Raw genomic sequence first — 12686 nt, 5'->3', positions numbered from 1 at the left:
GGGACACCGTCCGTGACACATCCGAACATCACACTCGATATACAACGCAGGTGATCCAGTGAAGCGGAATGTTTTCATATAAGCATAGACTTGCGTTTCGTACAGACTTCCGTCAGTCCAGCTGCCTCGGAAGCGGGAGATCAGTTTGTCATCCACAGGACACCTATTTCAGTAGACAATAATCAGTTCTAAGCAGGATTGTAGGTTGCAAATATTTGACTAAACATACCCGTACTCATCTATAAGCTGAATTTTTTTGTTTGCCCCATTATGCGCAAAACAGTCATTTACAACCAGATCAAACCCGTCGTACTTGCTTCTCATGTAAATGATCAGTGTCAAAGGATCACCAACACGAACCGGACCGGTAACTCGCGTTCCAGTCGTTCCGTATCCGTTGCGTATTTCCATGTAGCACTCGGGAGGACTCAACGTAAATACTACGGGATTTCCGGTGGCAACTCTGACAAAGCAGAAAAATAAATCGATTAGTTTATATTCATATAAGCTTAGCTCGTTGACTAACATAAATATGAGCCAAATTATTATTATATTTAATGGTAACAAAGCAAAAAGTAACACTCACTCAACGTCGAGAAACGGAAATGTTACCGTTTTCCAAAAGTCATACCCGTACTCGCAGGTCACCTTGAAGTGTTCATCAAATTCCTCCTCGATCAGTGGATTGTACTGCACTGTGACCGTGTTCCACATGAAATTTTTCTGCAACGCGATAAAAATTGTTTTTGAGATAGCTTCCTTGCAGAGTACTTACCGGCCTTAGGTTCCAATTGAGTACCCCCCGCATCTTACCGTTGGATTCTTCCGGCTGTCGTCCCCGTTGGCATTCTTCCCTAGCGTTCCGCATCTGTTCAGCTGGATAAGAAACTCGTAATAGTCCCGACCGGATCCATTGATGTACATGCAATCGGGATCGTAAGCGTAACCTGGGAATTCAAGAAAGTAATTATGAAGCGAAAAATATATTTAGTATTTTCAAGTACGAGCAGCGTTTTAGACTGATTTTTTCCGTGTAGAAACAATAGGTATCTTAATACAATATATAGATTCTGAAAAATGCTCTAAGAAGTACAACTACATATTTGTAACTGGTTATAAGTACGTGAAATATGATTTGTCTCGATTTGAATACTACAATTCACGGAGAATTTAAAGAACGGTGTCAAATTTTGGGCTCAAGAGCATGATACTGCTGATCCTGTTAGGGCCGATTTCTTCACCCTCGCTTAACGCTTAAGCTAGGTTTAAATATACTGGTGAATCGGGTTTAAATGTTAAGCGACGGTGAAGAAATCGGCCCTTACACTTGTTAGATGTTTGTGCCACTCAGCAGCATGGTACTTACACGCCGTCTCAAAAGCGTCCCAGTGACGAGTCCAGGACCTTGATGGTAAGCGAACGATCGGTACAACAGTTCACGGGGCTAAGCTTGCCAACGGTACTAAGCTACTGGATTCCACTACTCTGCCCAGTGCCCATCCCTATTCAACGCCCAATGCCGTTTTTATTTCTGATGTGTTCGAACTTTCTGCTCTCCAGTATAAGGGACTAACTACAGACACTTTATACACAGACTAGCGGAGTGTTGTAGCCAAACGGACTGTCAAAAAGTGCAGCCAAACGAGCATGATGGTTTTTAGAGGGGAAGTACAAGAGGAAGCTCATGCAAAGCTTATGGGAGGTTCCTTCATGCCAGTTTACATTCATGGTTGCTAGTTTTACTGTTTTTCTCTTCGCAAGTCTGTTATATAAAGTGTCTGTAGGGCTAACCTGTTTGTCAAAAAGTTATTTTGCATAATGTCGTTTGGTATAATGAATTTGACATAAGAGTTGTTTGGCATAAGAGCCATTTGGCATAAAGTATGAAAATGCGCGTTCAAATTTTTATGGCGTTTTGATTCACTGAAATAAGTACGATCTCAAAAACTGCTCATGTTTGAAAGAAGGAACTATGCCAAGTGGGTTTATGCCAAACGGATTTACGGCAAATGGGCTGTCCTCCTAGTATTATATGACGCACGCCTTCCGTGGTCCGGCAGCAATCACAAACTGGTGGGGTTTCTTTCTTCAACAGGAACTCGTACGGGTATGCCCTATTCGCAGCTAGATTAGCACTCGCTGGTCGGCCGAAATTTCGCGGTCAGTTCACTTCATTGTGTCGAATTTTATTTCGCGCAGTTTTACCTCAGTGAACGCTGACCATCTATTGAACCATTGGTTTCAGATAGCTGTTTTGAATTGGCTGATGGCGTCTGCTCCCGGAGCTGATATTTTCAATAGATTCTGGCTTTTCCGGTGTGGTATTCGATTCGAGCTTGGCATGCTGAAGGTTGCCTGTTTTAAAATTCCCCTGTTCGAACCAGTAAAGATTTTGGATAGCAAGCGATTGCATTCAGGATCAGTCACACAGGACTTGATAAAAACCTACGTCGAGTCAGACTCGTATTCAGTTACTTTCGCTGGTTCTGCTTTGGCTAACTTATGTTATTTTTGGCGTTGTTTGTGTGCCTCTTCGGCTTTTTGTACCGTGGGTCATTAATTGCACTAAATGCATGTAATCGGACCACACAGTTACCCATTGTAGCATTAAGGCCCGATGTGGCAAGTGCGCAGATGATCATGGGCATGATTCAGGGACGCTCTACACGGACAAAAATCCGTTCATAAATTTATGAAAACAAGATCACGATTTCGTGACCTGAAGGATTTACGAAATCCGTGACCAAGTTTCCAAAAAACTAGTTCGCGTCGAATATATAGATGGCGTTACATTCGAATGTTTGGTAGGGTTACTGTGGTTGTTCCCTGGACATGTTTAGTTTTTGTTATGTTCATGATTGCAGGAGCTTATTCGCGATTTTTGTGATTTCTTATCAAGTTACCGTGATATTTTATTCATGAGTTTGCTATCGGATTTTTCTATCAGAGTAGCGTGATTTATATTTCTGATTGCAGGATCTTAGTCACCATTTTCATAATTTCTATTTCGTGGTATTTTAGTTATGAGAAGAGTGATGCATGCTCACGATTTCAGGATACTAACATATATTTATTTATTTATTTCGTCAATCTATGTAGACTACAGATTTCCTTAATTACTAATGTGTATATTTCGTGAATTTAGTATAAATGAAGCAATTTCGGCTTTTACAGAATCATCCTCTTACGCGTTAGAATTTCTTTTGTGTATAAAATATTGCTTTAGTTTCAGTTTAGACATTGTAAAATCAATTGAGTCGCAATAGTGATTATAAATAGACATCATTCGATTTATGGGGCTATATTTTGCATAGTTTGTGCGAAAAGGAGTTATTGAAAATATACTTCGATTTCGTAGCTGTCGTGAAGGTGCATAAAAGTTCAATTTGGATAAAATTTCAGCTGAATCGATACGATGCGAAACGATATTATTAATGAATGAGAGCATTGCAAATTCGCGACGCTCGTTTAATATTTGAATATTGATAAGCAAGCAGCGTGCTTCATAAGATGGCAGAGGGAATGCTGTCCATCCTAATTTACGAAGGGCAAATAATAAAAACTGTTTTTGTACCGATTCTATTCGTTCTTCTTGTCTGCTTGAAAAAGGGCACCAAATAATACTGCAATATTCCAATATCGACCTAACATATGCAATATATAATATTTTTATTGTATAAGGATCTTCAAAATGATAGCTAAAGCGTTTTATAAAACTGAGCATGTTGTTAGCTTTGTGTATAATTGTGTTATAATGATCAATAAAATTTAACTTTGAATCTAATATAACACCTAAATCCCTAATTCTTTCACACTTTACTACAGTCTGATTTCCTAAGGTAATCTCAACATTCGGTGTTTGTCGTTTTCGACTAAAGGTTATTGAATTACACTTTTTCACGTTCAGTTGTAAGAGGCTTTTTTGACACCACATGTGGAAAATTTGTATTTCGTTTTGAAATGTATTAATATCCTCGGCATTTCTTATCTCCAAATAAAGTTTCATATCGTCTGCATAAATTAGTATTTTCAGTTTTTTGAGAATGAAGGAGATATCGTTCACGTATAAAATAAACAATAGAGGGCCTAAATGAGAGCCTTGTGGAACTCCTGAGGTGACTTTAATTGGATTAGATTGCTTTCCTTTAAATTTAATTATTTGCTGACGTTCGGAGAGGTATGATTCTAACCATGTAAGTAGCCCAGGCTCAATGCCGATCTTTGTCAATTTATAAAGTAACATTGGGATGTCAATGCGATCAAATGCTTTACTAAAGTCTGTATAAAGTGCCTCCACGTAGTTTCCATTATCCATTGCAATCAGTGTATAATTAATAAATTCTAGTAAGTTTGTTGAGGTCGAACGACCTTTGAAGAAGCCATGCTGGAGGTTGGAAATCCTGTTTTTTATTTGAAGAAATATTTTTTCGTTAATGATTGATTCGAAAAGTTTCGGAATACAGGAGATTATGGCTATCCCACGATAATTACGTACGTCAGATTTTTTGCCAGATTTATATATAGGCACTAAAAAGATTTTTTCCATATTTTAGGGAACTGTCCAGATTGCAAAGACATATTAAACAGCCAGAACAATGGGGCAGTTAACTCGGTTGCTAGGTTTTTCATAAATAATGGTGGGATTCCATCAGGGCCAGAACCTTTTGATACATCTAAATGTTTTAGAGAATTGAAAATGTCTTCGACTATGACATGATTGACACTAATATCCAAAGGAAAATCGGGAAGAAAAGCGAAGTAATCGCGATCACGGTCTTGTTCAGAAAAAGTCGTATATATTTCTTGGAAGAATGTTGCAAATAGGTTGCAGATTTCTTCCGAGCTATCACGTACGTTGTCATCCAAGTGCATTGTTGATGGGAAATTGTCTGATTTTAATTTAGTTTTGACGTAGTTGAAAAAATTCTTTGGACAAGATTTGATCTGCTGTTCCGTTTTTGAGTTATAATCCGCAAGTGCAGAATCTATGGCCATATTTAGTTTATCGCAAATGTCGAAATATTTTTCCAAGTTCTCATTATTTTGGTTTTTCTTATATAGCTTATGGGCTTTTTGCTTCCTATTTTTCAAACTCCTAATTTGTCTATTATACCAAACGGGATGCTTCGAGTTGCCGTGTCGTCTTTTTTTCTTAATAGGCACCTCTTCATAAATTATCTTGAAAATAATTTTGTAAAATACGTCCACTGCGGTTACAATATTTCCTTCATTTCTAAGGCTATTTTGCCAGTCGACACTACTTAGTTTCCGCCTGATATTGTCATAATTGGCTTTATGGTATTCAAAGACTTCCTCAAAGTCACAATCGCTGGATTTTTGAATTTCATGGATGAATAAGGAAAATTCAATAGCAGTATGAAATGCTTCATTTTTCCACAAAGGAGTTAGAGATTCAGATACACAGAAGTCTTCCTGAATGTTTGTAAATAAAAGATCGAGATAGCAATTCTGTCGATTTTTTACGTGATTTATTTGATTTAGTCCTATGCTAGCAGTTTTGTCGAAAATATACTGCAATGTTTCGTTTTCTCCCACGACTGGGATTAAAATATGTTCGTTTTCAGAGTCCGGAATAAAATCTGCGTTGCGTTGGTTAAAGTCTCCGTAAATGTGAACTTTAACCTCGGCTGGGAGTTCAGATAAAATTTGTTCAGCAATTTGGAAAAAAGCTTCGTACGATGTTATATTAGCATGCTCTGGTGGGAAATATACAGAGGCAAAAATATGCATTTCGCCGGCAATGTTTGATTTAACCCACACATGTTCAAATTCTTTAAACTTCACTGTGACTAGAATTTCTGAATTAAATTGAGCCGAAATACCCACAAGAACTCCCCCGCCAGACTTCTTCTGAGATTCGTGAAGATTTCGATCGTCTCTGAATACATTAAAGCCACTGCCGAAAATTTCTTCACTTTTTACGCTATCGTCCCAGCTAGTTTCAGTTCCTAATATAACCAAAAATGACGAACCTAATATACGTTTATGAATTTCTGCCATTTTGGCTGGACTTTTCATCCTATTAAAATTTTGACAATACATTAATAATTCTGTCGCAGTCTTTTTTGTATTGGAAAGTCTACCATCATTATCTAATTCTTGGAAAACACTGTGCTCAACAGCAAACTCGTCTTTTTCTTCTTCTAAGGAAAGTGTCGAAACTACCGAAAACACGAATGTTGAAAGCGGCATGCCTCACACTGTGATGATGATGGCGAACATTCCGTATTTACTGCATTTAATTGATGCGATGATCTTGATGTATCACGTGCTGGGTAGGGATTCAAAATCTCACCTCGTGTAAATTGAATCGATGGAATATAATTTGTAGATAGGCCGGAAAAACGATCCTTGGCTGCTGCAAGAAGCACTCTATCCGATGGTAGAAGATTCGTGTTGCAGCTATGATTGGGATGACGGTTTTGGTTATGACTGGAGCTACTGGCACGACTAAAGAAGTTGCGATTGGAAAAATTGGCCGGCGGGCCATAATAACGATCGTTTATTGTTGCAGGGGGTCTCCGATCAGGTGGAAAAATATTGTTGTTGTTGTTTTTAATATTAGTATTCCGGTTTCTAAATATTTGTTTCTTTTTACGCCTTCTAGCCTTATCCGCCTGTTTTTGTTGATTCAATCGATTTATTTCTCGCGCATCGTACTCAGTCCAGTCAGCTTTCCATACTTTTTTCGTGCCCAAGAAACGCCATCCTGAGTTAATAGCGTTATTTAGTTCAATTTCCAAACTGGGGCGTGAGTCATTCGGCGATAGCAATTGCGCGGTCTTATTATTCGCATATACATATGCTGACATCGATTTAACCTCGTTGAGAATTTCTGGCAGCAACGTTGATTCATGTGACGACCGTAGTTGCCTGGTGCTTTTGTTTTCATTGAGGGCAACTGAGACCGACTTCAACTCGTCGAGAATCTCGTATCCTAGGGTGGAATTTGGAGGATTGCTGTTGGCTGTGTCTAAAGACAGCTGACTAAGCTGACTTATTTCCGCGTTCATGTCACGCAAATCAGCGGATAATTCCGAAGTAACTGTTTTTAACGATTCGTATACACTATCTGATGTTGACTTAATTGCTGTGTCAAGCAGAGAGGTAACGTGGTTTTTTATTGCAATAACACTGCCGGCTAAACTACTATTTTTGTTGATTGCAATCAATTCTTGTTTCACAGTAGTGAGAAGTATTTCTAGGCCTTCGAGTGCCTCATGTACTAGGTCCGGCTTGTTTTGCTGAAATGTTAGTTGATGAATCACTTCAGTATTCTCCCGTATTTGTTTTTCCAGAAGTTTTTGCTGCTCGGCGAGTCCGTTGAAAGCAATTTTCCCATGTAGTAGTTCCTGACACGAGTCGCAGCATGGCAGTATGTACGAGTTGACATCAACCAATCTCCTGTCCTTTCTCCATAGTGATCCCCGCTGCACGGTAACGCCAATGCAAGCTGCATGATACTTCCTTGGGCATCCAACACACGTCCACAGAATCGAATCCGCAGAGGCGTCCAAGGCACAAATTTCGCAGTTCATTTTATTATCGTTCGCACTTTTTTTAAAATCGGTCACTTAAAACAAAACAAACTTTAGCACGCGGCGCGCGGTCAAATTGAAACAAAACAAACTTTAGCACGAGGCGCTTGGTGAAATTAAAATTAAACAAACTTTAGCGCGCGATACCGGGAGCGAATGCAAAACACGTCCACACTTATTGACGACAAAATAACCATGATATTTGTGTTAGTAATGTGATTTATATTCATGATTTGGATCTTGGTCATGATTTTCATAGTTTCTATTCACGTTATCGTACTATTTTAGCCACGAGTAGAGTGGTTAATGTTCAGGATCTTTGTCATGATTTTTTATATTTTTATAGTATGATTTATGTTCTTGATTTTAGGATCTTATTCACGATTTTCGTAATTTATTTGCACGTTATCATGATATTTTATTCTTGAGCTAACTTTCGAATTTGACACGTGGAGTGATGTGACTGATGTTCATGACATCAGCAGTTTTATTATGATATTTGTAATTTCTCTAATTTGTATCACGACAATATAAACAGGAACATAAATACGTGTCTAACAAGCAGGATCTTATTCCATGAACTAAATCACGAACACGATTTGTGGCACTATAATGTAATTTTGGTGTTCAGCGCAGTTTTTGTTTTCTGTCAAGACATCAGACGGAACTTTATTAAATGAATAACGATGCTCTAGGTCCTAATAGATTTCTTATATCTAGAGCTCGCGCCTCTTGCTGGTCGCTAGCGGCTGAACATATATGACATCTCATGGAATGGTGCATGGAACGAAAATGATTCTATGAATAATGCTCTAGATTTTGTGAAATAGATCCCGTAAAAATTTCATGACCATGTTGCATGAAATTGAAAATGATTAGGGATATCTTCTAAATATCACAAGCACGCAAGATAGATCGTAAGTCAAGTACTAGGAATCATGAGATTGTTCACGATTACATGAATGATATTGGATGATTTCGTGAACTATTTCACGAGCATGAATGGCATGTCGTGACTATTGTGCTAGGAATCATGTACCAGTTCACGAATGCATGAAAAATATTTTACGATTTCGCGAACTGTTTTAGGAGCACGAATGGTAAATAGTGACTTTCAGTACTTTCAGTTCATGAATACATGAAGAATATTCTATGATTTCGTGTACTATTTCACGACCACGAATGGTAAATCGTGGCTATTGTACTCGGAATCATGAACCAGTTCACGAATACTGAATAATATTGTATGATCTCGTGAAATATTTCACGGGTACGAACGGTAAATCGTGACTAGTATACTAGGGATCATGAACCAGTTGAAACAGTTCACGAAATCATGAAATATTATTCATGTATTCACATGAATAATATTTCATGATTTCGTGAACTGTTTCAGGACAACGAATGGGGTCGGGACTATTATACTAGGAATCATGAACCAGTTCTAGAGAAAATTTTCAATAGGACGTAAGTAACATTGAGAGCCTCTCTTTGTTTACTTTCTCTTTCGATTATTACGACGTCATTACAACACTTTGCACTAATTTTCCAGTACATATCGAAAGCCGACGGTGTTTACTAGAATATTATGCAAAGAGTAGAGTAGTAAATGTTGAAATGGTCGAGTAATGAACAGAAGAGAAAGACCCCAAAGAGAATCTCTCATTGTTACTTACATCCTATTCTAAATTTTCTCTAGAGTTCACCAATACATGAATAATATTTGATGATTTTGTTAACTATTTCTCGAGCACGGATATTGACGGCGCCGGTGGTTGAGTGGTAAGCGTGACAGCAACTCATTCAAGTTGGCCTGGGTTCAATTCCAGCCGAGGTCGTTGAGATTTTTCTGAGGTGAAAAAATCTGTGGTCACGTCTTCCTTCGGAAGGGAAGTAAAGCCGTTGGTCCCCGGTCCATGAAATTGGTGGATCGATATCTAGTCCAGGTAGTGGAATCACCTCTCTGGCGTCGGTAAAGAAGAAGTATATCCAACTATACTCTACTAACGAAAAAATCCTCCTCCCGTGATACTTGTGGAGTGCGCAGTAGTATATACGGCCTCTAGCAAAAGCAAGTATCGGACTAACAATTCCTTCCCTTTCCTTCCGCGATCTACGTTCGGGCATGGCCGGCGCCGGTATTGATCAGAAACACTTTAGGATTACCAGGAGTTGCACATTGAAAGATGTTTCGCTACTCCCAAGCATAATTATCTACTGACTCCCTGTGCAACTTCAGCTAGTCCCGATCGATAACGGAGTAGCAGCCAGGGGTGGTCGCACAAGCTCAAGCTCAAGCAAGCTATTTTTCGAGCACGGATATTGGATCATAAATTAGGAATCATAAATCAGTTCACGAGGATTGTACGGATTCTTGAATAAAATTTCGAATTTCGTGAAATAGTTCACGAAAAAGTATCCAGATTGTTTTGATTTTGTGAACTAATGTTCCTAAATCTATGAATAACATTATTAGTCAACCTATGGTTTTATGAATAATGTTCTTAAAATTATGTACTAGTTCACGTATAGAAAATCGATTTGGTAATGACATGGCGGAAAACATGACTTAAGTTCACAAAACAAAAACAAATATTACCACTAATAAAAGCGTTACGCGGGCGTTACTGAATGGAAAATTAATATTATTATAAAAGCCATGATTTTTGTTCATGGTCCTGTTTTCGTCACGTAAAAACGTGGTTGTTCATGGCACTCTTACGCAGAAATGCTAAAGAGAGCTACGCCAATGATAATGACCAACTCGTATGCTCTCTTTCACTAGGATTAGGAAGAGTGCAACTCTGACGATCCTCATGAGGGGATATCTTTTACTGTGTCTAGAATCTATAGAAACCCGATCAAAATGAAATAATAAATTATAACAAGTAACAACGCGAGATATAGTTTTAAAATCCTTTTGTTATGTGTTTCTGATCGGGAAGAGGAAGAATTTTTCGTCATCTGAGATTCCTGCAAAGGTCAAAAGGTTTCCTGCCGTATAGAATAAACAAACTGAACAAAAACAAATTGAAAAGCAGTAAGCTTTATAATCATATCAATGGGACAGGGACAATTAATGTATACTTTTTAAGTAAAGAAATCAAAAACAGAAAAAGTTCAATAAATACGAAGCGGCTTTGATTTGACACTATATCTAAGAGGGCTTTTTGTACCAAACATAATTTTCCTTTCCGTGATCAGGGATGCCAAGTGTTTTTCCAAAAAGCCTGTAATAATTTTCAAAAATGTCTTGAATTATCTGGATTGCCTATTTTTTTTTGAACAAGCTTGAGGATTGAATTTGAGGTTGTGAGCTTTCAGCATCTTGAATTGCTGAAATTTCCAGCTGATGAAAACTCAACAAAATTTATTTGCTTTAAACGAAAAAAAATTTGCTAGTTCATGTTTCCAGCATCTAAAAATCTTTGTTTTCAAAATCGTAGCTCAAAAAGGTGGTTTAAAAATCGACAATGCATTCTTATATCTCATTTTGTTATTTTTCAAATTGTCTGGATAAATCTGGACAAATTTTCTGAAATCTGGATAAGACAAACATAAATCTGTATGTCTGGATGACGCTTAAAATGCTGGAAGAATCCAGATAAATGTGGAAGGTTGGCACCCCTGTCTGTGATCACATCCAAGAGATTTTGATGATTCGCATATTCCGTATACATTGCATGAAAACAAACCTGGAAGTAGGTTCGATGTATATTAGTCCTCTCCACATTTTTAAAATGTTTGAGAATGTACATGGGTCACCCAAAATTCTTGTTCTAGGTGTAAATTGGGAAGCTTTCGCCAAAAATGACTTAATTTTGACATGATTAAGAGATGTCTCCAATCAAAAATCATGTGTTTACTATGTTTCCATAGTACGATCAACTACACTCTGATTTAATAGGCCCTACATGCCCACAAATTATCAAAACTTGTTCCTGAGACATATCTTAACATATTTTAACAGGTGAACATAGCTCTAATCGTAATAGAATATTTATTAACTGGATTTTTATATGGAAAAGTATATCAAAACCAAGGAAAATATATAGTATTTTTTCTTGGTTTTGATAATCACCTTTTAAAAAATGTTAACATATGTCTAAGGAACAACGTTTGTTGTTTTGTGGGAGCGAAAAATTTTTTAAACCTCAGAATAAGTGAAATTACTATGGAAACATAGCAAAAATTCGATTACTGATTGCAGACACCTCTTAATCATGTCCAAATTAAGTCATTTTTGGCAAAAGTTTTTAAATTCACACCTAGAACAAAAATCTGAGCCGACCCATGTATACTTTAAAACTTATGTGGAGAGGTCTAATGTATATTGTGCAGTCCTAACTATACATACCTGACGAATACAGAAGCCCACTGAAAGATCCATTGAAACCGATACGAATCTTCATGTAGTCATCTTGGCACTCTGCTTCAATATCTGTAATGAAAAAAATAATCGATTTAATTAATGTTTTACCTAAATAGTCAAATTCTGTTACGCTGCACTCGTGTGTTGTTGAACCGATGGCGCCGATTGTAGTCTCTGTCCCATGGGTCTGGTCGCCAGGCAGGATCATTGTCATTTCCATAGACCGGGGGCAGCCGTGAGTGGCCTGCCTGTATCGACGTCAGTGGTATATACCCGGCTGTATCCGACACGTAGACGACCTATGCGCAGAAATATAGATGCTAAGTACCTCATGTGTAATAATAATTAAACGATAAAGATCATATAACATAACGATGGGGGCGTTCGTCGTCAATTAGTCACGTCGTTTTGGGTGAGTACGTTTTTCAGTAACTACCTTAGTCATACCGCTCACGGCATTTACAACTACATTCAATGGAAAAAGTAAAACCGCCCTGGGAAGGATATTGCATCAAGCTTGCGGTCGTTAGCGAAAAGGCACGCTTTCGGTCGTGGAAACCTGCTCAATGGTCGAGCAGTAGACAAAGAGGATGCCTTTCAAATCGAAACGCGTACCCCGTTATATGGTAGTATATATAGACGCCAGTGGCACGACCTTGAACCAAATAGCATTATTTTAGCTAGGTGTCTTCTTGAAGCATTAAAGGTACGAAGGGGGTGATTAATTGATCATACCGCTCATGTCGTTGTGTCTT

General features: G+C 38.0%; 1 protein-coding gene across 3 annotated transcripts in view; it reads right to left on the bottom strand.

Annotated features, from left to right (window-relative positions):
- LOC131689337 (uncharacterized) overlaps positions 1-12686 on the bottom strand; it is an 81484-nt gene that overhangs the window by 2251 nt on the left and 66547 nt on the right. For all 3 annotated transcript variants that reach the window (XM_058974356.1, XM_058974359.1, XM_058974358.1), the window contains 6 exons: positions 12062-12230; positions 11917-12000; positions 814-947; positions 587-723; positions 230-463; positions 1-163 (listed from right to left, as the gene is read on the bottom strand). In XM_058974356.1, coding sequence (XP_058830339.1) covers positions 1-163; positions 230-463; positions 587-723; positions 814-947; positions 11917-12000; positions 12062-12230 — 921 coding nt within the window. The remainder of the gene's footprint in view (positions 164-229; positions 464-586; positions 724-813; positions 948-11916; positions 12001-12061; positions 12231-12686) is intronic.

This window comes from Topomyia yanbarensis, chromosome 3 (assembly GCF_030247195.1).
Source record: "Topomyia yanbarensis strain Yona2022 chromosome 3, ASM3024719v1, whole genome shotgun sequence".
Lineage (NCBI taxonomy): Eukaryota > Metazoa > Arthropoda > Insecta > Diptera > Culicidae > Topomyia > Topomyia yanbarensis.
Note: the sequence above shows the minus strand (reverse complement) of the source record. Positions and strands in the feature narration are given on the sequence as shown.